The sequence below is a fragment of the Rhamphochromis longiceps genome, linkage group LG23 (assembly GCF_057381845.1).
Source record: "Rhamphochromis longiceps isolate RC_006_pf linkage group LG23, R_longiceps_female_GT1.1, whole genome shotgun sequence".
NCBI lineage: Eukaryota > Metazoa > Chordata > Actinopteri > Cichliformes > Cichlidae > Rhamphochromis > Rhamphochromis longiceps.
The window spans coordinates 21,152,957-21,179,494 of NC_140578.1; the positions used below are offsets into that span (position 1 = coordinate 21,152,957).

Here is a 26,538-nt window from a genome sequence, read left to right on the forward strand (position 1 = left end):
AGAAAAAAGCAATCTGCTGCTTTAGTTCACCAACTGGGCTTTTATTGTGAAACTCAAAGGATAACAAAGCCAGGTGTCATCCTCTTTCAATAATTTCAGATCAGGATCTTATGTTTAGGTCTAATGCATATTATCTGACAGACAAGTCTTTGTTTTATTTTGATTTTTACAAACAAGAGTGAATTTAAAAAATGAGCCAAAATGAACAAAGGAACATAAATTATGTTAGGAAAAGTCAACATACGTTGGTCTATTTTTTCTCCCTCGTGCTTCAGGGTTAACGTTCTCCTAACATCCCCACCATTCTCCCAAACTAATGAGAGGCTTTCTTGAGTGTAATTTATGATTTTATTGAATGTACTTGTTTTTGTAATGTGCGTTTGTGCAGATATTACAAGCGGCTGCAAACCCTTGTCAAAGACCCTCGACACGACTGCGTGCTGTTTGCCAATGAATTTCAGAAGTACTCTTACTGTCCACGAGAGAAGGGCGAGAGCCAGGAAAAATGGCAGACCAGGTCAGTGCTCATTATTTACCACACTCACTGAAGTGTACAGTCAAGTTGCTGCAGCACATGTAGCATAGAAATAGAGTCTATAGAGTCTTTTCCTTTCTCATTTTTTCCTCTTTGTCATGTTTTTTCTTCTACTTATACTTCTTTGACTTCATTTTGTTTTTCTGGGTCAAAGTGTGACGTTACATGTTTCACTAGGTGAAATTTGTAAATCTCATTAATTATAATGGAGATTATGCTAATAAAACATATTCAGTTCTTCAGTAAAGATGAAATACTTGCACCATGGGAAGTCCCCAATCTTGCCTATTGCAGCGTAACTAAGGGAGGATTCAGGGTCACTCAATCCAGCCCTAACTATAAATCAAAAAGGAAAGTTTTAATCCTAATCTTAATAGTGAGAGGGCGTCAGTCTCCCGTGTGCAAATAGGAAGCTGGTTCTACAAAAAAGGGCATGAAGGCTGATGCTCTGCCTCCCATTCTACTTTTGTAAACCCCACAAATAAGCCCGCAGCCTGAGAGTAAAGTGGGTGTGTAAAAGGGGTTTGATTATTCAAGACTTTTCTGTGTAAGAAGATTTTAAATTAAATTCTGGATTTAACAGGGAAGCCAGTATGGGAGAAATATGTTCTTTTGTTCTTGGACTGGATTAACTGAAGGTTTTTCAAATGATGCTTTTAGGACATCCTGATAATCATCCAATCACACAAAATGTCTTTGACTGCACCTGCTGACTACTTCTGCTCAGCAACTCTTGAAAGGAAATTGTGTTTCTAAAAATGTTAAGTCTCTGGGTTTAAAAAATATTTTGTGAAAGTGACATAAATGTATAGTTCACACGTGTGCAAAATTCATCTGGGAGATTTAAAAATGTAAACATTACATTTGAACTTTCTTTCAAATTGTGCAACAGGCCAGCGGTGCAGATGCATATGGCACTTAGAGCACACGTACTGGCTAAGATGTCAATCGAGCATTCATAGTGTTTTGTCCCAATAGGGGTTCAATGGGTAAAGGGGTCATTTTAACATTTTCAAAAATGTTTTTCCTCCACTTCAGGTAGAAAACAAGTGCAGGAACAAAGAAGTCAGGAGGACTTGTGAATGGCAGCTTAAAAGTGATTAATATTTATACCAGTTTAATAGAGAAAAGCACCAAAAGGATTTAATGAGTGTTTTTAATAATAGAGACTTGGTTGTAATGTTAATCACGATCTGACAAACGTTTATGTTGTGCCAACAAATGAAGCTAGAAGTGCAGTGTGTTCTCATGAAATGTGTTTATTATATAGATAAGGCACTCAATTATTTATTTTTTATATTCTTTCTGTGGAAGCACCATTTGAATTACAAGTAGTGTGAAATCATAACTTCCACCTACAAAACAGCAAAAACTTAGTGGGATATGTTAAAGATTATTGCTTTAGCGGGCAATTTGCTTTCATGCATCTTATGCTAAACTTGTGAGTTCATTTAATGTGTGTGTGTGTGTGTGTGTGTGTGTGTGTGTGTGTGTAGGTGTGTGTACTCAGCTGCAGTGTGGTACTACAACCACCTGGCAGGAATGATGAATATAGTGATGATCACTGAGGATCCTGAGGCCGTAGCTCAGTTCAGCAGCCTGACGTCTGGAGTGTACGTCATCTCCGTCCAGGTATATGAAATACCTTTATAATACCATCTACTCTATATCGGCTTCTTATATGTAGCCACCTTACAGGGATTTATCATCATGCATTTAGAGAAACACGTGGTTTGAACACCTAAAACTGAAAGTCAGCTCTTTGTGTTAAAGTCGTTGTGTTGGAGCCTATATGATGGAACAGTTGGTTGGTCTGTATTATTTCACTAATCTTCAGTGGGACTATTGTAGCATGTAGCAGGCATGGGTTTTTGAAACACTTACATTTTTGGCAGCAGTATTAGAACAGTCTCACTTAGAAGTGAAATTGGTGGTTGTTGTCAAACTTTCGGTCATTACACATGATTTCTTGGTTAAGTGACAAAATGTAAATATATGTGGCATTTAGTCTGTTTACATACGGAGAGCTGCACTTTGTTTTTCAATTCATGTCAGCCTAGCAAGCATGCTGTGGTTGTATAAAACACAGTGACAATGAGTCAGAAAACTATTAAACTAGTATGTAAATGAGAATTTCGCTAAAGGTGAAGGTCACAGCCTTGTTTGTAATTGCACTGATTGATCCGAGCTCTGTCAGAAAAAAACAGTTACACTTTTTACCTATTTGTCGATACACTGGTATCGCCATTTAAAATGGTCAATAAATGACAGTTAAAGTAAAGAAGAGAGGTTAGAAACAGCCTTTAGCCATGTTATGGGTATTGATATTATATGTTTGGCTTCACAGGTACTCTGCATCTTCCCTCTTGGCAACGTGTTTGGAACGCCGCAAACACGAGTCGGTCAGAGAGTAAACTCATTGCTCAATAAGGACTGATATCAAGTCTGATGTTTATTTAAAGGAAAAAGAGCAGTACATGCTAGTAGCCGTGAAATTAATATTACATCGCTTTCTATTGTGATACATTTTTGATACATTGCTGCCAGATTTGTATATTTTTATCCAAACATACGTACCCGGGTATTTTTGAAAACGCAGATTTTTCTATGTGTTTGCGCCTTTCGTCCACACGTAAACGGCGTTTTCGGTCACTGAAAACAGAGATTTTCAACCAGAATTGGTAGAATTCATTTAAATTGGTTGGTTTCCTAAAACGGTCGTGGCGTTTAAGCACGGTCCAACAATTAACAACAGGGTTGAGGTTGTTGCTTTGGGAAGCCCATTCCAAAAACTCGCTTTATTTATTCTGAAACCAGTTCTTATATCTATTTAACTATTATTGTAATACTAATACTGAGGACGTCTAACTGTATCAAAAGGTTTAAGCATCTGGCTGTTGATTTGAGGTGAATTTGAAAGATTTTACTCTATTTCTCTTTCTCGAACCTGATAAGGTTAAGTGGAAGAGGATCCAAAACTTAGGCCCTTGAAGGGATGTTACTGGAACTAAGAAGGCCAACTGAAGTAATTTATTTCTTGACCTGTGTGTTTTTCCTTTGCCAGGATTATTTGCAAAGCTTCTGGTCAGATCTGCAGGCAGCCCATGAACTGTTTAGCTCCATTTCTCAGGCACAACAAGAGACAGAGGGCGACGATGGGGAGAAAGAGTTTCCCGAACATCTTCCCGCTGAAGTCCTGGAGGCTGGTATAAAGTCTGAACGTTACATTCAGGTAAAAATGTACCAACCTGTTGTTGGGTCTAACGCTCAAACCCCGCTGACTCAGCGCTTTCTTTTACTTGCTGCAAGGGGAGAAGGTCTTCATCTGATCTTAGCCCAACTCCAGCCTTCCCTCAAAGCCCTTTTATTAACTTCAGTGGTCACACAAACATCAACATTAATGATGCGACAGATAAGACACGCACATGTGAACGTGTGTCTCTGCAAGAGTGAACATGTGATGTGTGTGTATGTGAATGTGTCTCTGTGAGCATGTGATGTGATCAGTGATGTGTGTGTGTAGAAAACAGAGGTGAGCATTCATGCTAAAGATCTGATCATCTTGTGCAATGACAAACATATTGATCCACAATTCTCTAACTCCTGTTTTAAGTATACCGGATCTCTCTTTAAAACACGAGTTTAAAACAACTGCAGGAACAACGTTTAAATATTTTAGTAGCTTTAAGCCTGTTCATTTTTCAGAGAAACTGCAGGTACCTTTAATACATATACTAATCTATACTAACGAAATACACTGATGAGTGTAGGGAGTGTGCTGAGGAGGTAGGAGTATTTGAGGGGCTGACGAATAAAGAAAATGAGATGAAGAGCAGGACTGTTATTGAATGAAGAAGATATGAACTGTCTCTAAGTTTTCTTGCAGTTTAATTTTAAAGGAGAAAGACAGAAAAAACACATCATCATTATTATTATTATTATTATTTTAAAAAGTCATAAAGGGATTGGCAAGTTACTTTCAGTGAGTCCCCAAGCAAAACATGGCTTAGTATTTGGGGTAGAGACCTTTGTTGCCAGTGGTAAGACTTTTCTTGGTATCAAGTGGAGTAGTCAGAGGGTGACGATGGGGAGAAAGAGTTTCCTGAGGCAGATGGACATCTGCGTCTAAAGGTCAAAGGTCACTCTTTCGAGGATGCCAATGTTCACATTTTGGACAGAGAGGACAGATGGTTTGAAAGAGGAGTGAAAGAAGCCATCTATGTCCACTGTGAGCGACCATCTTTGAACAGAGGCGGGGCTTACGACACCAACTCTCTGCCATCTATAATCCAGTTTTGAGATCCTTCCCAGACGCCTTAACGCCCACTCACATCCTGGGCCATCTGACCTCAGGAATTCGCATGATAAGGTGGGGCCAGGTTTCACAATGAACACACCCGAAACTCTGGCTGATTGGGACCCACACCCAGTTTCACACCTTGGCTCAGGCGATTAGAGGATCATCAGGGGGTCCTTTTGTCCCTCTGTGGGGGGAAACTCCCACTAGGTTTATATCTGGGACTCTCCACCATTTGACCTTAGAACTGAAGAAGCTTCTCGGATGAGAGGTGAAACGTCTTCAAGCAACTTAAAGAAGTCCAGACGCTTTTCTTTGCAAGCTCCTTTGACTACGATGACCTGGATGACTGAGAACCTTCACAGACAGTTTTTGGTTGATATTCTATCGCTCTCCATTAAATGAAACTAACATTAAAGAAATAACATGAATAATTGTTCTTTCTTTGTAACTGAGGAAACCTACAAATTCAGCAGTGATAATTATTTCCCCAACTGTACCTGAGCAGGTATGGAGATGTCACAAAGAGAAGGCAGTGGAGTTTTTCACCAGATTGTTTAACACAACCTCAGTGGCAGAAGAGTAAATGTCTTGTTTCATTCCTTTTTACTAGGGTACACTGAATGTTAACAAGCATCGGGCACAGAACGAGGCTTTCGTCAGGCCGAAGAACTTCTCAACCAAGAGCACAGGTGAAAACGCCTTACATTTTCAAAACAGGTGGAACAGACACATTAAACTTATATTTGCTAGACGTTTCTGATCTCTTCTCCCGACTTTGACCCCCCCCTATCCATCTTAGATCTGACTTGGGATGTGCTTGTGTATGGTCGAAAAAATCGAAACAGAGCGGTGCATGGGGACGAGGTTGTGGTGGAGTTGTTGCCCAAGAACGAGTGGAGAGGGAGGGACACAGCCCTGACTGATGGGGATGAAAAAACTGGAGAGGACAATGAGAGTACACCTCTGCCAACAGGTGGGAATGTTTGTACTCCATTCATTCACATTTGATTTATTTTTGTATTTAATGATATTTTGTGTATTATATTTTCTGTCTGATTTGCCTAAAATATGTTCAGGATATCTCACAAATAAGTAATGAAAACAATGAAGCATCTTGATCGAACCACATGAATGGTTCGATCCGTGGCTCCCCGAGTCTGCAAGCCGAGTATCTTTGGGAAAGATACTAACCCCAAGTTGCTCTCCGATGCATCCATTGGAGTATAGTGAGTGTGAATGTTGCTTAGTAAGCACTTAAACGCATAGAAGGAAGTGCTTGTGTGAATGGGGTGATTGGGTGAGAGTAGAAAAGAGCTGTATAAGAATTAGTCCATTCACCATTCTTGTTTATATCACCTGCATGAAGCAACATTATAAGAACATATTTGGGTGAAATAACATTTGGAAGCTATTTTCTGGACAGGCATTCACAATTAAACTTTTTTTAAAGTTGCTACTGATTTTTATTACAGTTCTGGTGTAATTTGGCACAACTGAACCTCTTCTCCATGGTTCCATTCGTCAGGGAATAGCTTCTTGACAGCCACATTTCCAGAGATTCAAATAACGATGAAGTTTCGTCGAACAACTCAAGGGCCAAATGCATCTCTCAGGTTCTGTGTCACGTCTTTGCTGGTTTTTCCTGCTTTTTAATGACATGGCAGATATTGTTCATCTTCTGTAGAATTTTTTTTACGTCTGACACCTTTTCTTTCGTCCAATACAAAAGAAAGTTTTAAGTCTAGGAGACACAAATGGCAGGGAACGCATCCTGAGCTTCCACTAACATACAGTTCCCTTTACCAAACACAACAGAACAGAGACAGACGGGGCCCCGTAAGTTTGCCAGTGTAACCTCGCAAATGACAAAAGAGAGAAAGAAAGAAAAACACTAATTAATTAAGCACACAACTCAGGGCCCAGTATTCAAAAGGCGAGGAACACTCCTGCAACTATACACGTGGACTCGCACAAATAATCAATAATCTTTTCAGCTGTGGCAGACCTAGAACAGGGAGGGATAGTTCAGGTGCAAAAATACTGTTTTAGCTTGTCACACTTTTAATTTGGCTAATGGGAACACCCTGTGTTTTTACATAAAAAATATGCAACACATAAAATACATTTTAATCTAACTGGAGGCAATTGACCATTGTTAACCCTTCTTATTGTTATTATTTTTACACACGAGGTCCTAAGGACAAAAAACTTCCCCCCCCCCTGCGGGCGGTCAATCCTTCAAGCTCAGGTTCTCTACCAGAGGCCTGGGAGCTTGAGGGTCCTGCGCAGCATCTCTGCTGTTCCCAGGACTGCGCTCTTCTGGACAGAGATCTCAGATGTTGTTCCCGGGATCTGCTGGAACCACTCGCCTAGCTTGGGAGTCACCGCACCGAGTGCTCAGGTTACCACGGGGACCACTGTTACCGTCACCTCCACATCTTCTCAAGCTCTTCTCTGAGCCCTTGGTACTCTAGCTTCTCATGTTCCTTCGTCCTGATGTTCCTGATGATTGCTAAATCTGTCACTACAGCCGTCTTCCTCTGCTTGTTCACCACCACTATGTCCGATTAGCCATCACCATTTTGTCCGTCTGTATCTGGAAGCCCCGAAGCATCTTAGCTCGGTCATTCTCCATCACACTAAGGGGCGTCTCCCGTTTTGACCTCGGGACTTCCAGGCCATACTCGGCACAGATATTCCCTTTATACTATGCCGGCCACTTGGTTATGGCGTTCCATGTATGTCTGCTAGCATCTTGCACCCTGTTGTTATGTGCTGGATTGTCTCAGGGGCATCTTTACGCTTGTATCTGGGGTCTTGACTGACTGGTCTGGTAGACCCCAGCCTCTATGGATCTTGTACTTATGGCTTCATGTGCTGCCATTATTAGTGCCTCTGTGCTCTATTTCAGTCCAGTCCAGCCACTGGTAGGATTTCTGGATGTGAGCTAGTTCTTTTATCTGTTGGTGGTACTGTGCAGGATCCTGTCCTTCCATGATGGTTCCTCTTCTTGCTCCTCTTTCTTGGGTTTCTGGTGCCTGAGGTATTCACTAAGCACACCTGAAGCCCCTACCAGTCAAAAGTGTGGACACGCCTTTTTTTTAGTGGTTTTTCTGTCATGGCCTGGTACTTCTACATAGTAGATTCTCACTGAAGGCATCAAAACTATGAATGAACACATATGTAATTATGTAGTACATATGTATATACCGGCTCCCCCCCAGTGCTGCGTTCTTTCTCCTCTGCTCTTCTCCCTGTACACCAACTGCTGCACCTCCACCCACCAGTCTGTCAAGCTAATCAAGTTTGCAGATGACACCACCGCTATTGGACTCATCTCGGACGGGGATGAGTCTGCCTACAGGAGGGAGGTTGAACGTCTGGTGTCCTGGTGCAGCCACAACAACCTGGTGCTGAATGCCCAGAAGACAGTGGAGATTATTGTGGGCTTCAGGAAGCACACAGCCCCACTCCCCCCCATCATCCTGACTGACACCCCCATCACCTCTGTGGACTCATTCCGCTTCCTGGGTACCACCATCACCCAGGACCTGAAGTGGGAGCCTCCGTCACCTCCGTCATAAAGAAGGCTCAGCAGAGGATGTGCTTCCTGAGGCAGCTGAAGAAATTCAACCTGCCAACACGGACGATGATGCAATTCTACACCGCAATCATCGAGTCCATCCTCACTTACTCCATAAATGTCTCTCTGTACTGATGTCTGACATTTAACCCCACAGGTCGTATTGTAGGGATCCTGCAGAGGAACTGGAGAGACTACGTGGTAACTTTCCCCACTAGGGATGGGATTCAGTCCCAGAGCAGGAATTCCCAGCGGATACTGACCATACCTTGGGACCAGCGTATTCCTAAAATCCGCATCAGTACTCAACAGGCTGAAGCTCTGCAGGTCTGACTTGACTTACATCTATAGGTTGATTTTATTTTCATGATGTACATTATGGCTTAGTCACATGAGTAAAAATAGGACGGCACCTGCCTTGTAACAAAGAAAAAACGCTGCTTTTCCAGTGATTGCAGTGAATATTTTGCATTCAGCGTTCAATTACAAGTAGTTACGGCAACCAACTGGTCGATCAAAGGTTGAGAATACAACACTGTCAACCTCTGGATGAACGCTTTCAAGGTGATTGCCTTGAAAAGCAGGACTCTATCTCCAGACCATCTTATCACCATTTGATTGGTGTTTTGCACCCTTTAAATAAAAGTAACTGACTGAGAGTAGTTGCAGAATTAGTCCCCGTCTTCCAAAGAAGCATTTCAAAGCCAACAATATTGCAAATTCATTGCACATAGCAACACCGATCTTGTTTGCGCTCCAGTCTCTAGTGTTACTATAGCATTATGCTTTTGTCTCATAGTGTGACCAGTGTTTACTAAGTGCTGTCTCATTTCTATCCCTGTCTTCTCATCCTCACCTAGGACCACAGAGTTGTGGTGCGCATTGATTCATGGGAAAGCACGTCATTCTATCCCAACGGCCATAGTGTACGGGTTTTGGGTCGAGCTGGAGAGCTTGAGACTGAGGTCCAGACCATCCTCCTAGAGAACTGCATCCATATTCTTCCTTTCTCAGACGCACAGGTGAGAGCACCTACGTTAGAGATAAATTCAAGTTTTTACATCTCTAAAAGGCAAATTCCACAAGCCTATATAGTATGTTTCACCTTTCGTATTTAGCTGTTGTGAACCCATCAGCAATTATTGTGAATATAAATATTATGATAAAATGTGATTTTTTTTGATGTCTATAAATTGCAATTAAACAGTTAAATTCAACCATAATTGACGCAAATGGTGGCAAATACCCATCTACACAGTTTGGAAATACTTTGGTGAGTAATTTGCTTCATCCTGTGTGATAAAACTTGCAGGATTCTAGTAAGTTAAGTAATTTCAGAAAATATGTTTTTGTTACTAATTCCCAGCTCTGGTTGTACTTTGGATGTAGGTTTTTGATTGTTAAGGATTAATAAGCTTCAGAATTGTCCAAAAACAGCTGGACATTATTAAAACATTATTACCAAATCACCAAGCAGTGAAAGAACCCTAGCAGCTCCATATACCAAAAGCTTGGGGAAAAAAAGAGTCTGGACTTTTTCTTGAAGATGTTTCACCTCTCATCTGAGAGGTTTCTTCAGTTCTAGGAGAAACTGGTGCAGAGTCCCAGATTTTAAGCCCTATGGGAGTGTCCCCCAGGAGAGATGGACCCCCTAATGATCCTCTACCTAATCACACGAGCCAAGGTGTGAAAATGGGTGTGGGTCACAATGGGCCAAGTATTCGGGTGAACCCACTGTGAATCCTAGCCCCACCCTATCATGTGATTTCCTGAGGTCAGATGGCCCAGGATGTGAGTGGAAGCGTCTGGGAAGGGATCTCAAAACTGGATTATAGATGGCAGACAGTTGGTGTCGTAAGCCGCTGCCTCTGTTCAAAGATGGTCGCTCACAGTGGACATAGATGCCTCTTTTACTTCTCTTTCAAACTATGTCTTCTGACAGCTGAGTCTTGTCTCATTTTAAGAGCTTCCTTTACATGTGTGTGTTCCCTCTTTTTTCCTTCAGGCTTAGAGGGAACATGTTCTGCCCGGTGGTGTAGGGTCCTGATTACTCAAAGTTTGTGTTCCAGAGGGTAATGGGAGTCAAACAGGAGGTACTGGTCCGTGTGTGTGGGCTTCCAGTAAACTTCATGTTGAGGTTTCCGTTCTCTTTAATGCGCACGGCAAAGTCCAGGAATGGCATACTGTTATCCTTTGTGTCTTCCCTGGTGAACTTTGTTTTTATCCACAGCGTTGATGTAAACAGTGAAGGATTCTACTTCCTGGGTTTTGATTTTGACCCATGTGTCATCAACATATCTGTACCAGTGGTTAGGTACTGTCCCTTTAAAAGAGCCAACAGCCTTTCTTTCCACCAGTTACTCCTAGACCTGAAGAAGCTTCTGACAGGTGAAACGTCTTCAAGGAACTTATAGAAGTTTGGACGCTTTTCTTTCCAAGCTCCTTAGACTACGATGACCTGGATGACTGAGAACCTTCACAGACTTATATGACCAAAAGGTTTGCAAGTTGACAGCTCGGTCCATAATAACCCTTAATGTGGTCACCCTACTGTCAGCTTACTTGGCTAAGCTCTTTCAGGACATTGGCCACCTGCTTGATAAGGGCACCTGTATGCATTTTCCCCTTCTCAACCTCATACCAGTGATACTGAGTGGGGTGAGGGAGGAGTAGCTGTCTCTCATTTTTATAGATCCCATACTGGCCCATCAGGCCATTGATGGCAGAACTAGCTTTTCTGTTCCACTACTGGCCATGACCATTGCCTTTGAACATTGACTTGGCGTGATTTTTTTCTTCCACATCCCAAATGGTCAGCACTCTGGGCGTGGCACACGAGTGGCTGATTTAAAATGAAGCAGGTCTCTCTCTGAGAGTCATTGTGAACATTCAGAATGCTAGATCACTTTCTACATGCTCATTTTATGAAGTATTTGAGAGATTCCTTATCTATACTCTGTTTAGGGATGGGTATCGTTTAGGTTTTATCCGATACCGGTACTTTTGAAACTGTGCGGGTGCTTAAATGGTGCTCTAACCGTTGCTTCCTTCTCTCACCCCAACCGGTCGCAGCAGATGGCCCCGCCCCTCCCTGAGCCTGGTTCTGCTGGAGGTTTCTTCCTGTTAAACAGGAGTTTTTCCTTCCCACTGTTGCCAAAGTGCTGCTCATAGGGGGTCATATGATTGTTGGGTTTTTCTCTGTATCTATGAAGCGCCTTGAGGCGACTTTTGTTGTGATTTGGTGCTATATAAATAAAATTGAATTGAATTGAATTGCTTAAAGAATGGAGAACACAAACTTTGTCCAAAAACCTCTTATGTTTTTATTTTTAGCAGTCTCTTTTTTCTGCAAAATGATAACCAAGTTAGCCTTTTCTTTTGATACAACATACCTACTTTGTTTGGAACCGGTGAATAATGGAAAACATGTTTAGCTGTTTGTTTTTTTTGTAAAAAGATAACGGTGTTAGCTTTTTCTGCAGCTACAGGGCATGTATGGTATCACTCTATCAAACAAGAAGACAGTCGCATGTAACTACGACGGTGTTTGCTAGTTCACCTTACATGCATTAATGTAATAACGTGGTTAGCCTACTCAACGTAAATTACACACGAACAACATTAAGCTCCTCACGCAGAGAAGAACGGTTGCTGCTGCATCATCATCCGTCTGCTACACTGGCAGGGCTAGGGGCCAGGACTCTCCTCTTCGGGTTTTTGGGGGATGTTGCTAACTCCAGGTCCAATAACAGGCAACCCACCCGCAGCAGATGTGCTCGGTGTGAAGTCTCGCAGCAAGCTATCAAATACGATGCATTTCTCTGCTTTTAAAAAAACGCCATTGCGTTGCCAGGTGTTTCATCGGATTCGAGGTGTTACTTCCTTTGCACAGTATCACAGTATCACCTTAAAGCACTTGTTGCTGCTGAGTTTGCATATTTTGCTGTGAAGTACAGCCAGACTTTTGACCGCTTTGCCTTGGACATTTAATCTGTAGCTCTGCTCTCAAAGAACATACGTACCTGGACCCGCCTACTATCCTCGGAAACGTAAAATGATTGGCTAGAATCCAAAGTGTATGACATCTCAAGAAAAAAAAAAGCCACCCGTATCCGGTATACCCGCACCCAATGTTCCCTCTAATTTTTCATGTGTCTGAGCGAACACAGAAACTCCCTGAGCGATCCCTTGGACCACTGTGAGCAACAGCAGACGTGTGCACTGTGGTGACGCCAGCATTGAATCCATGCAAGTTACATGGTTTATTAAAATAATAAAATTACAGCATTTACATTTATGTTAGACTACTTTTAATTAACTATTTTAGCCCACTTACAATGAAAATTTAAAAAAACAAAACAAAAAAATCTTGTTCATGACCTGTGTAGCATGTTAACACTATTGGAAGTAAAAATAACTTGAACTCCAATTTTGAAAACACAAGTTTCTTTTGTTGTTTTTTCATAAAGCTCTGTCTTGTATTATGAGTCTGTGGTCTGGGAGAGAGTCTGTAACTCTGTCTGCAAAATACAGTAAATAATGACCAATGTTGGGTAATTAATTATATAGTTACTTCTTCAAAAAAGTAACTGAGTTATGCAAACAACAAAGTTTTTTGCAGCTGTTTACCTAAAAATGCAGCCAAGGTGTTTTTTTAAATAAACATTTTAAATTATTTAGAGAACAATCATCAAATTGCATCAAATCTGATGCCACACAAATTATTTGTGCCACTCCAAAAATAATTTCTGTCAACTATGAGATGAAGGAGAACAACAGCCTGATACCTGCAGGCCTGACAGCAGCAGATGTGTCACTGCTGTAACACCTGTAACACTCAGCAGTCGCCTCATTGTTCTGACACACACTAAACGTCGCCACGCCGCTTTGCTCGCTAAAACACCGGTGTCGGCACATAAGGACGCTGTCAGAGCCTGTCAACGACATTGATTAGCTGCGTATATACGAATGTGAATCGCATTACTGGCTGGATCCCATACGGGAGCAGCCAGTCACTGACTAACACTGCAAAACAGACTTGTTAAAGTATTGATTTTAATTTCAATTCAGGTTAGATTTTTTTTTTTGTGCGCAACGCAGATTTTCTGTGCGCAGAGACCGTGCCAGCAGTGCGCAATTGTGCACACACACAGCTTCGAGGGAACATTGCCGGTACCCATTCCTAACTCTGTTCCACATGTGTTATGTTTCCTTCAGGATTAGCTAAATAAGAGAGGATTATTTTCCATTTATTAAACTGCATTTAGCTACTCTTTCGTATCACATTTACTTTGGGAATGCACCAATTGGTCCACATCCTGTTTATGCAGGGCCCACTTTTAAACGGTAAATTGCTGAAAATGTAGCCATATATAGCGCTTTTCTGTGTCTTGCACTCCTTTGCATAGATTGAAGCATCTGTGTGTTCCTGTTTTGTTGAGTGTATCTGTCTGTGTGGCTGTTGAAGGCTACTGAGAGTGTGACCTTCACAGTTCACCAGAGGACCATCTATTACATTTGTTAGGTTATGCGTTTTTGATATTATTGCATCCTCACTGGCACACTCAGTCCTTAGTGTGGGCTTACCCTGCTCCATACCTTGTTAAGGATAAAGAACTTACAACCTGGAAGTAGATTATATCTCCCATAGTGAGATACAGAGAATGGTTGCTTACCAGGGTAACTCTGGTTTTCTGAAACCCAGGTGATGTTTGGTTTTCACCTCCAAACAATCGCAGTCAGAGATCAGGTGAAAGAGGAAAGAGCAGAGAGCGTCAAAATAAAAGGGAAATTATGGGAGCAAACACCAGAGTTTAACAATTGTTCATCACTAAATACAGTACAGATATTTTAATAAGGAGAGGTTATTTGAAAGAATGAAATTGATTTACTGATGAACAGAATTTAAACAGGTGATTTGCCGTTAGACTCAGATGGCCTATCTCAGCGGAACAGAACCCCGTCTGTGAAAAGGATTAGAGCAGGAGCCCCGAGAGCCTGGAAGCTGGTGGTGGAATGGTTGAATGGAGCATGAGTGATGAGATGAGGCGTGTACAAGGAAGAATAACCGAGGACACAGCATGAATGCTGATTGGCCTGGAGAAGGTGATTGGACTAGACCACTTCAGGAACGCCTTTAGCCACACGTCACCAGGTGTAGACAATCGGCAGTTAAACCTAGGCAACACCTGAAGACAACTGCATTTCCACTGTAAGGAGTGTAAGGGTTGCAATGGGCTGTAACAAAGGACAAGCACAGATGAGTCCACTATCATAGACTGGAACATCATTCATAACTTTTTATGTTATAAAGGGGGTGGCAGTAGAGCTTCTGTGATTGGTCACATCAGAGAGTGCTTGGTTATCAGAGAGTTACCATAGTAACCAAAGGTTTTAAAGATTGCAATATAGCTATTGTTGTCCAGAGGGGCCGATGGTGCGATATGGCAGCCTCGCTTCTGTCAGTCTGCCCCAGGGCAGCTGTGGCTACAACTGTAGCTGCCTCCACCAGTGTGTGAATGTGAGAGTGAATGAATAGTGGCATTGTAAAGCGCTTTGGGTGCCTTGGAAAGCGCTATATAAATCCAATCCATTATTATTATTATTATTATTATCAAATCAACAAAATATTAAAGAATCATTAAATATGTGGAATAGTTCATTCTTTCCTTTTTTCATCAGTGGTTTACACACTGGCTTGCAGGCAAAATGTCACTGGTTCGATTGCAACCGGAGATACAAATCAGGGTTGTGCCTGGAAGGGCATCTGGTATAAAACTCTGCCGTATCAAAAGATGCTGAGCTATCAGGTGTGGTGACCCCTTGTGACAAGGGAGCAACTGAAAGTGAAACACTGTTTTGCTTTGTCTTTGTGTAAAGTGTCCTTGAGTGTTTTGAAAGGCGCTTAATAAAATGTATTATTATTATTATTATTATTAATGTTTTGTATAGAATCATAACAAAATGTGAAAAGTTCAAAAGACTATGCGGCTGTTTAGCTGTGCCTGTCCGTCTGCCATCAGCTGAGAGAGATGCCGGTCAACTCTCTGGAGAAGCCGTGGACGGTAGACCCCTCTGAGGTGGCAGAGCGGCGGGATCTTAGGGACAGTCGCCTGGTGTTCAGCATCGATCCACGCGGCTGTGAAGATGTAGACGACACGCTGTCTGTACACAAGCTCCCCAACAGAAGGCTGGAGCTGGGAGTTCACATTGCTGATGTCACTCACTTTGTCAAAGAGGGTTCGCTCACAGACTTGGAGGCACGTTCAAGGTGAGGAACTGGTTGGAGTGGTTGGGTAGAGTAGGTGGGATATAAAAGGATAAAAGAAAATTACAGCATCTTGCATAAGTGTTCAGAGGAACTTTCAGAAGTACAAAGAGGCAAGAAAGTTGTTGCCTGAATTAATGTTGCATCAGCAGCATGCCTTGTAGCGCAATTATAAATAACACAGAGGGCCACCTTAAATAAGGCTCGTGTCTGATGTGAAGCATTAAGCCTTAAATGTCTATCATTTAATCACATGTAGAAGGACTTCACAGGGTCCATGATGGCTTTGAAAGTATCACTGGCACCAGGAATTGAACCAATGGTCAGCACGTTGTTGGTTCAATCCCTGGTGCCTTCGGGCTTCATGTTAAAGTCACCTTGCACAAAATACTTAACCCCCAAATTTCCCTGGATGCATCCGTTAGTGTGAGTGTGCATGTGAGAGAAAATGCTTAAAGGTATAGACTAACGCGCTGTATGAATATGTGTGCGAATGGACGAATGCTGGTCGTGCTAAAAGGTGGTTGGGGTTCTCACAGTAGAGAACTGCTACACACAGAACACAGTGGTCCATGTTGTTACGAAGAACTTGTGCTCATTTTGAGTACGATGCCATTAACAGGACAGGGGAATGTTTCCGCTGTGGGAAAGCCTGAGTGATTTTCACTGTGGCCTTCATAAACATATATTACTACGGGACATGGCAGCCATACTTGTACACAACATTCAACCAGAAGGTCATGCAGCAAAAAAAGGAAAAATGAGTCCGCTTCCAACTAAATTAGTTTTATTCTACTGAGTGGTAGAAGTAAAGAACAGTGTGTCACACATCATTTGTTTTCAGATCCCCTTTGTACAGTTACGGGTGTCAGGAAAACACCGGAGGTCACATGATGGCATGTGACCTTGAGTACCTGATGTTAATGGTTTGTCTATAATTGGCTTTCAGTGCATCTTATTAATAAAGAGGATGATGATACAAGACAGTTGAACCACAGTAATAGAACAAGAAGATATTCATCTGTGTTTATGTCCAGATATATGCACATGTTCTGATTTATTTATTTATTTTGTGCTGTATTGTACAAATGAATAAAACTGAGTTTAAAATATCTGCAGTAAATGAAGTGAAGGTCGGGGCTGCAAAAGTAATGCTTGCACTTGATCTCCACAAATTTTCCTTCCTGGGAACATGCAGCGATGACACCATGTGACAGGGAAGCAGCCCAAAAAAATTTGTGTCACAGCTGAACGGCCGACAAATCTGCAGCAAATGCATTCTGCTGTCATCTCGGTGTAATCTCGCTATAATCCAAAATCTCTACGGAATTCTTTCAGCACCTTGTTGAGTCTTGGAAGTGAAGAAAGGAGTGTTCAGAAGGCAGAAGTGTCTAACCCAGTGCTAATAAAATGTATCTGATAAAGTGTAGTCTGCAGATAAATTAGTAAGAAGGTCCATGAAGTGCATGTCGTTTTTTAAAGGCAGCAGCAGCAGCAGCAGCAGCATGTACAGAAGATGATTGAGAGCCGAGTGAGGAGAGAAACTCCGTGTAGACTGTTAACAACGTGCACTTATAAAATAATACTGAAATCTTACTATATATTTTTTATGTTGTGATTTTTAATGTAGTTTTGGTCCTCTGCTTTCTCTCTGACTTACTCTAAAATTCCATTTTACATTTCATAGCTGTCCACAAAGCAGCGTGCAGATCACCCACCTGTCCAGCTCGCCTCCACACTTTAAAGAAGTAAATTAAAATCTCATGATTGTGGTTTGAAGCCTTAAATTCTATTTCAGAAAATGGGGAATATTTATTAAATCATAAGAAAAACATTTTGCTTATTTATTTCATCCTTCCTGACTTATTAATAAACAGAAGGATGAAAATGACAAAGGTGGAACAAACTCTGAATATTTAGTACTTATTTTCAAATTATGTCTCACTTTTGAGTAGAAAGAAGATGATAAAGCTGCTGCTTTGATCTCATTGCCTTTTTATATTTATTATGTCACTTCTTAAGGGCTACAACCTACTACCTGGCAGACCGCAGGTACGATATGCTGCCTGCTATTCTCAGCGCAGACCTTTGCTCACTGCTGGGAGGTGCTGACAGGTTAGTAGACTTCCCATCACACGTTTCATTTTCATATGCTTAAAATGCATGCTAGTTGTGTAACTGACACTTTCAAATTCAGGTATGCAATGAGCGTGCTTTGGGAGCTTGACGCAGAATCCCTTGAAGTCCAAGAGGTCTGGTATGGTCGTACACTCATCCGCTCCTCCTATCAGCTCCACTACGAGCTGGCTCAGGCGCTCCTCAACGGAGAACAGGTTGAGGTAGCGGAACTGGCCAACCTGGGTCCTCAGGAAAAGGGTTCTAAGCTAGCTCAACTCACTGAGGCACTTGAGATGCTCACACATGTAGCCAGACATCTTCGGGCAAAGAGGGACAGAGGAGGAGCGCTGGAGCTGGAAGGAGTGGAGGTATGATTGGTTTCTTGTATCTTCATAGAGTATTTTGTGTGTTTTGGTAATGTGTGTACTTAACAGTAAGACTATATAAATAAAGACTGCAAACATTTAAGGTTCATGTTCTTAATTGAAAGCGTAAGCATGTTATAGCTGAGTGTCTAACCCTAACACATCGTCACTACTGACGTCTAACATACGACACAAAATGATTCAATGAATCTGAAGTGAATCAAACAAAGTAAACCGTGCACATAGCTTCAGTGGAGAGAAATCCATTCTGCACATTAAAAACTGGAACCACTATCTTTCTCGCACATTTCAGCTGCAGAAGATTCTCCCTTCTAAGCTTCTGTCTAAGTGAAAGTTTGACTTAACCTCTGTGTTTGGTCATTTTGTCAGATGACATCATGGTTAGAAAATTCAGTATCAGTCACCCCGAAACACTTCATACAGCCGAGGGGAGGAAATCAGGTCAAAAGACACCTGTGGAAAAGGGCCAGGGATTAATGATAACTAATGATTAAATGGAGATTGGTCTATAAACATGTAGTCAGTGATAATGATGACAAAGAGGTGATGATGATGTTCGGCGTCATCATGAGAATCCCCCAGCTGCCACGGTCTATTGCAGCATAACTAAGGGAGGATTCAGGGTCACCTGGTCCAGCCCTAACTATATGCTTTAGCAAAAAGGAAAGTTTGAAGCCTAATCTTAAAAGTAGAGATAGTGTCTGTCTCCTGAATCCAAACTGGAAGCTGGTTCCACAGAAGAGGGGCCTGAAAACTGAAGGCTCTGCCTCCCATTCTACTTTTAAATACTCTAGGAACAACAAGTAGGCCTGCAGAGCGAGAGCGAAGTGCTCTAATAGGGTGATATGGTACTACAAGGTCATTAAGATAAGATGGGGCCTGATTATTTAAGACCTTGTATGTGAGGAGCAGGATTTTGAATTCTGGATTTAACAGGAAGCCAATGAAGGGAATCTGCTCTCTCTTTCTAGTCCCTGTCAGGACTCTTGCTGCAGCATTTTGGATCAGCTGAAGGCTTTTCAGCGAGTTTTTTGGACATCCTGATAATAATGAATTACAGTCGTCCAGCCTGGAAGTAATAAATGCATGAACTAGTTTTTCAGCGTCACTCTGAGACAGGATATTTCTAACTTTAGAGATGTTGCACAAATGGAAGAACGCAGTCTTACATATTTGTTTAATATGTGCATTGAAGGACATGTCCTGGTCAAACATGACTCCAAGGTTCCTCACAGTGTTACTGGAGGCCAAGGTAATGCCATCCAGAGTAAGAATCTGCTTAGATACCATATTTCTAACATGTTCAGGACTCAGTACAATAACTGAATGAATTTAGACGCAGGAGTCTTCCAGGTCTTTATGTTTAGTTTGGTTTTTTGCTGTGTTATTTACAGAATTACAGATGGATACCATATATTTCTTTTCATCGATAATAAATTATAGTACGGTCTAATAGAGACGTTATTTTTAAAATCAGGCGTCTAAGCAGAACACGTTCCTCAGCAGAAAACATTTTATCAGAAAGTCATTTCAGTGAGAATATTGGAATAAAGAAACCAAGCACTCCACTGTGAAACCACTGACAGCTTTCACATTAGATCACAGCCATTTATCTACAGCGGCTGGTCGGCCATCTGTTAAAACCTCATATGGACAATTCCTGTTGTTCTATAAGATGCTCTCTAATAGGATGTCTTGGATTTATTTATTATTCAGTTATTGCATTCCTGTTATGGCTGTACGCACACAGAATATTGATATGAAGTAAAAATGATTCTCTCGGGTTGCTTCTGGGATAGTGGAAAAACCAATATATTTCTAAAAGTGTGTTTAATGATTGAGCTGCCACCCAAAAATCAAGTTCTTATCTTGACAAAGCTGGATTATTGACCGCTGGTGAAACATCTGTTGTCCTGAAGGATAAGGACAACAGATGTTTCATCTTGATCTATTATATAAAACGGCCAAAACTGTGTTCAAATCCAAACTTTCTGGCTTCTTTTGGTTCCTGCTGAAGTGCTTTGGGTCCCCTCAGTTCATCCTTAGTCTGAGAAAAGTTTTGTTCTCTCTTTAAGGCACATTTCCTTTGAGCTAACTTAAACTCTGATTGGCTGTCCACTATAAACAAAAAGCATGAACAGCAGATCGGTGGAGTTTCTGTGCCCATGAGCAGAGCTGTGTGCCTGTTAGGGATATGTGTTCTTACTGGTATGATAGAGAGCTGAACGTAGGAAAGACAGTAGACTGTTTTCAGGTTGAGATTCATTCACATTTGGTTCTCCGTGCAGCATTTGTTCCGGTGGAATGGTGCATGTTCAACTGAGTTAAAGTAAACTGTAGTCAAATGTGGCCCACTGATGCATTTTCATATTCTTTTTCATTGAAGTCACGTTAGAAGCATTTTCCCTTTTCAGGTGGGTGCCCAGCTGGATGAGGAGAGGAACATTACGGCCCTGGTCCCTCGTCAGCCCCTGGAGGTCCATGAGACCGTGGCAGAGTGCATGATTTACGCCAACCACTGGGTGGCCCGCAAGATCCAGGAAGCTTTCCCCAACCAGGCCCTTCTAAGGTGTCACCCACCACCACAACAGGAGCTATTCAACCAGCTGGTGGACACTGCAAAGGCCAAAGGTTTCACCATTGACACCAGGTAATGTTTTTGACTGTTCAGTATAGAAACTGAGGAAATGCATATTGTAGTCCAACGCACATCATGTTCAGACACACAAGTGTGTGAACCTGAAATGTTTGATAACACGGGGACACACTCAGGTGTCACATGAGCAGTCAGACAAGAAGAAGACATGTTCCTTCAGCTCAGGTTGAGGTTGAAGCCAAATATGCTTCCAAACCAAAGACTAGAACATATGATGAAGCATATCTTGCCTTTGGCTTCAGCTTCACAACAGCTGTCGTGGCAAGGTCGGTCTCCCCGACAGAATTAGTTTCCCCTGCGTCGGGAGCACACGCTGGGCTGTCCAAATCACGGACAAACAGGATCCCACATTCTTGATTTTCAGTTCACAAACACTTCTTATAACGACTAACTACTCCTGAAACTTTGGAGGTTTTAGCTCTTTACACAGTAAAGTTACAGGATAAATATAATTATCAGGCAAAATGTCCTTCGTTTGTTAAAATAATCCCGTCTGATACCACGAGAGGACAATAAATATTTCATTTTCTGTTGTAACCCTTAAACTGAATGGTAATGTAACGACACTCAGGTTTCACTTTTTTACAAAACTAAAACATCACTACTTCCACGTCTGACTGTTTGTAATGGAGGCGGCGTAACCTGGATCCACACTCCGTGCCCAGCGAACGCTCGCCACGCAGGGGGAACACATGCTGTCGGCGATGCCGACCTCGGCACAACGCTGATCCTGCCGCAGTTTGTTCCCCGGTTCAAATCCCGGACAAACAGGATCCCACAGCTGTTTATGCTTTTAAACCCGTTTTGCACAGAGAGCAGTGTTGAATATTCTCACACGGGAACAAAACAAACAACTCAAATAATTAAAGATGGTTTGTTTTTCTGTTTTTTAAAAGAGGCAGTGATTTATTTAATTACAACCTGTAATCTATTACAGTTAACTTTTATTTGTTTAACTGTTTACAAAAGGTCTGAGGATCTGAGGCGTGGAATGAACTGCAATGGAGTTTGAAAACAAAATATGAATGTGCGGTTGGAGGATTGTGTGGGGGGGGGGTTAAACCAACAGCAGAACCGGTCCCAGGACAAGAGACATGGTGATGCAAGTAGCTTTGTGTCACTGACTGCTGAGATGAGAGGCCTCACTCATCCCTGGTTTCTGGCTCTGTTCCTTCAGGTCCAACAAGGCTTTAGCTGCCTCACTGGACCGAGCTGTGGACCCACAGGACCCCTTGGTGAACAGGTTGTTCAGAATGATGGCCACCACTGCTATGTCACAGGCTCTGTACTTCTCCACTGGTGCTCATCCTCAAGACCAATACTACCATTATGGTACGATACCGCTGCACAGCTTTTATTGGCTGCACTAGAGTTTCAGTGTGACTGTGGGTCAGTCCATCCATCACACGTCTGCACACACTTGTCCAACATCTGTTGTTTGTGAAGAATTATTCGACTGAGAACTAGAAAGAAGGCTAACGTGCTGATATTTGCTTCGTTGTCGTAGGTCTGGCTCTGGATCGCTACACACACTTTACCTCACCCATCCGTCGGTACGCAGACATTGTCGTGCACCGCCTTCTTACCGCAGCCCTGCACATGCAGAGGGGCGTTGTATCTGGTAAAGCACCAGCCAGTAACAAAGAAGTGGAGGAAATGGCTCACCATGTCAACAGCAAGAACAGGGTCAGGGGTGTTTTATTGTTTGTGTTTTTCAATGATTCACCTCTTACTCTATTAACAGAAGCTGTGCTGACGTCTGTGTTTCATTTGCAGGCAGCACAGGCAGCCCAAATGCGATCCACAGCACTGTTTCAGTGTCTGTTTTTCAGAGAACGAGACCCTCAGACAGACCCGTGCTGTGTGGCTGACGCTGTTGTCTACTCCATTCGAGACAACGGTGTCTTGGTGTTTATCCCAGAGTAAGAACCTTCAGTCCTGTGTTTTGTTCTGCAGTCTTCTTCTTTTCCTTTGTTTAATGGAGCTGTACAGCAGCTCACAGACGGCCAACCACTCGTGTATTTTTAATAGACGAATTCAAAGTTTATGACAATGAATGAATTTGTTGGAAGATGTAATTGCACGCTAATCAATGTATATTTAACAGTATACACGCTAGTTTTATTTTCTCTTAAAAAACCTCAAAATGAGTTTTAAATTGTATAAATTTACTAAACTAATTCCTTAAACATTTATTGTGAGCAGGGAAAATCGGCTAAAACCCCGAATCTTTTCTCTACCAGGCTTTAAATAAGTTAATTGCATTGCTGAAGTTGAGTCTGTGGGGAGGGACGGTGCTTTGGAGCCAGCCTTGTGTTTGTGGCACTTCTACGTTAGCTTAGCTAACCTCTGGAGGTTGCTGCTTGTTTATTGCAAGGAAAGTGTAATTTAATAACATCAGTGTTCTCCATGCTTGTGGTGTTACAGGGATATGCAATATTAACAGTTTATTAAAATGTAACCTGTGGTCATTTTGAGAAGGCTGTAGAATCCATGTAATGATTAAAATCACAGGGCGCAAAGCAGGTTGAGTAATATCACTGAGTAAGTAAGGCTGCCTCTGACCACAGCCATGTTGTTCACAGGTATGGTGTGAGGGGGCCTGTGTATCTGAAGAACAAAGAGGGCCTGGTGGTGGTAGCGGGACAGGACGGCAGCTGTGATTGGCAGGGTGGCACTGTGTGAAAATACCCGGACCGCATTACCACCACCTCCAGCTGTGGCACCTCCACCTTCAAACTGTTTGACCACATCACCGTAAGTCACAGAAAACGCTAATCAATCATTTTAGAAGGTTTCCAGCAATGCAGCGCCTAAAGGCGACGATTCCAAATATATATGCATGAGTGTATATGAATCACAGGTTCATACGACTACTGGATCTTTTGTGGTCCAACATTAAGAGACGTTTTATGATCTTGTTGTGATAAAGTGTTGTGTGGTTGCTGCTTTGTTAGCTAATCTCAAGGTAACAAAACGTCAGTAAGATGAATGAGACGAAAATGATTCCTGAAAATAAATCATTTAAAGTTATTCAGTTTATTGTTTTTAAATATTATATGAAAACAAAAACATAAGTGTGGGGGGGGGGGGGGGCTCTCCTCCAAGACAAGAAATGTAATGCTTCCAGTTTGTGGCGTTTCTACACAAACCTTTTTGTAAAGGGAGATAAAAAATGACAGTGGGCGGTAATTGTTTTCACATAAACGCCTTTAAACGCTGCACGGTCGCACTCTCTCTCTCGCACTCGATAAATGATCCATTGTTGCTCTGCACACGTTTGTTACCACAAACGTCGCATGCACTTATGTCATTGTCATGAGACACTCTTGCAAACAAACTCACGGTTTAGTAACACAGTAGAGCAGCGTGTTTACGGGACAGTAACAGTAATCTAATTACCTTTTTTGCAACAGTAATCCCTTACTTTACTCGTTACTTGAAAAAAGTAATCTAATTATGCGTTGCTGCCCATCACTGGCGTCAAGTTATATTAAGTTCAGGCATGTTACACACGATGATTGTGAGGAATAAGTGCATGTGATTTAAGCAAAAAGAGCAGGAAACATTACCCTAAGGTTAGCTAACAAAAAGAAACTGAAGTAACGGTGTGTTATTCTCACATCTTTGGCTTTAAGACATGAAAAAGTGACAGAGTACTGCTGCTTCCACTGTTATCAACATCTTTTCTTTCTTTCATGGACTTATCCTGGGGTCATAAATGTCAAAGGGCAAAGGCAATGCTAACAACATAGCTTACTGATGGATGATGATGGATGACACATGTGGCCAAAACAAGATAGAAAGAAACATTAGCCCAAACACAAGTTGTCCACCACAGCATTGACTGCTGTCAAGCTATGATCATATCAAACAAAGAGATGATGATGATATTCAACAAACAAATCAACAAAACAACAACCTCACTGTGACACTTGACCGAGGTCACAGTGTTAATGAATGTTTTTCTCCCCCTCTGCTCCAGTCTCCACGTCGTGTGAATGTTAGAAAGCACAGTAAAGAAAGTTCGTGTACGGATGGATGAACGTTTGTTACATTGGATACGTGTGTGTAACATACGTATCCAATTTATCCTATTTATGAACAAAATTGTGGCACAGTCGGAAACTTCTCCACTCTACACCACTGTCTACTTAGCTGTGACGCTGCGCACAGTGCTGAGAGGACTGCTGTTATATATTACGTCACAAACCTTAAGTGGGCCTGTCTTTGCATAGCATTCCATTAGACTATTTTCAGTAGGTGCCATTACTGTGTAGTGATCGAACTGAGGAATACTGTGACTTACGTTCTCTGCTCTCTTCAGGTTCGTATTTCTGTCCACTCTTCAACTTGCCACGCTGACCGTCTAAACCTCGAGGTCATCAGCAACAAGCCTCACCACAGTGCCAAGTCCCAGCAGCCCAGCCCTCAGGGCCGCAGTCAGCTGGTCAAAGAGGTGGTGCGTCAGAATGAAGAGGCGCTGGCTCAGGAGAAGACAGCCCGGCGCCCCAAACTCTCCAAAGAGGAAAGAGAGTTTCGTCAGAGCAAAACTCCCAGTCTGTACTCTATTCTGGAAGAAATCAGAGAGTTGGCTCTGATGGATCTGGAAAGGGCTTCACGCCTCCCGGCAACAACAGCATAGAAACGCTGTAGCCCAGCTTTACCTCCAAGCAGACACTTGTGAGAACTGCACGCTGTGCGCTAACAGAACGGTGATCATTGAAGATCACTCGTGCTGAGTCATCCAGGTCATTCTTGTAGCTCCAGATTGTGTGTGGACAAACCACACGAGTGTGTGAAGTCACAGGAAAGCAAACACAATATTAAGTAAAAACATGTCCCGCCATCTTTTTAGAAACCAGAGTCAAACCGAATCAGTGGATACGTTTTGTAAAAGTTCGTTTTTAAAATCACATCAAGTTAAACTTAGTTGTAAGGAGGATAGGGAACGTGTTAATGCCAGTGAAGTGTCAGCAGTTACTTTGACAAGACCTAGTACTCACTGCAAATGTGGTTCAATCCTGCAGGAAACTAGTCAACTGCAGCAGGTTAAAGAAGTCTGGTAACAAAAGGCTTTTCTCTCAGCACCAGTGATCTCAATATCTCACTGGTGGGATCAATGTCTTGTGTAAATTAAATGTCTTGTGTTATAGAACCATTTTTGGTGAGTTCACACATATTGTACTACCTGTGACCACTTCATACAAAACCCAGCACGAGTATTGTTCTGGAGATGATAAAACGTCCACTCGTCCATTTTCTTCTGCACGTCCTGGAATCTGTCCCAGCTGTCATAGGGTGAGAGGCAGGATACGCCCTGGACAGGTCACCGGACTGATAAAACTTCATGTCACTCATTAGCAGACTTTAAAATAAACCCGTAGAGTAATGAACACACCTGAGGTTGGTTGTGTTGGAAGTGATGTATAAAACTAGGATGTATTTATCTTATAGTTTGTATATCAAGAGCCTGTATAGAAGACACCAACACCAAGGACATTTTTATTGTTTGAACTGGTAAATAATCAGAACCGTTTTTTGGTTTGTGGATTTTAAGATTGTTTTCTAGAACTACCAACAGAAATATGAACTGTACATAACTATTTCAATATGTGTGCAGTGGCCTGTAATTAAAAATGGTGTTTTCATTAGCGCAGATGGAGCCACTTCATCGTGTTGCGTTTCATGTC

General features: G+C 42.1%; 1 protein-coding gene across 1 annotated transcript; it reads left to right on the forward strand.

Moving 5' to 3' along the window:
* Positions 1–360: 360 nt before the first annotated feature.
* LOC146641845 (DIS3-like exonuclease 1) lies at positions 361–26,504 on the forward strand. The gene is made up of 16 exons (XM_085398501.1): positions 361–517; positions 2,046–2,167; positions 3,600–3,767; positions 5,446–5,524; positions 5,635–5,808; positions 8,576–8,745; positions 9,279–9,440; positions 15,441–15,688; positions 17,708–17,800; positions 17,883–18,171; positions 20,604–20,839; positions 22,023–22,177; positions 22,353–22,531; positions 22,622–22,767; positions 23,431–23,602; positions 25,173–26,504. Exons 1-15 carry the CDS (start codon positions 373–375, stop codon positions 23,528–23,530), a joined length of 2,466 nt encoding a protein of 821 aa, XP_085254627.1. The 5' UTR covers positions 361–372; the 3' UTR covers positions 23,531–23,602; positions 25,173–26,504.
* The last annotated feature ends 34 nt before the right edge of the window (positions 26,505–26,538 follow it).

Bases quoted from the DNA above. Each gene is read 5' to 3' on its own strand.
- LOC146641845 (XM_085398501.1), top strand. From the start codon at position 373: ATGTGCGTTTGTGCAGATATTACAAGCGGCTGCAAACCCTTGTCAAAG. The intron at 518-2,045 runs GTCAGTGCTCAT...GTGTGTACTCAG, and splicing joins CAGGAAAAATGGCAGACCAG to CTGCAGTGTGGTACTACAAC. The intron at 20,840-22,022 runs GTAATGTTTTTG...CTGTTCCTTCAG, and splicing joins GGTTTCACCATTGACACCAG to GTCCAACAAGGCTTTAGCTG.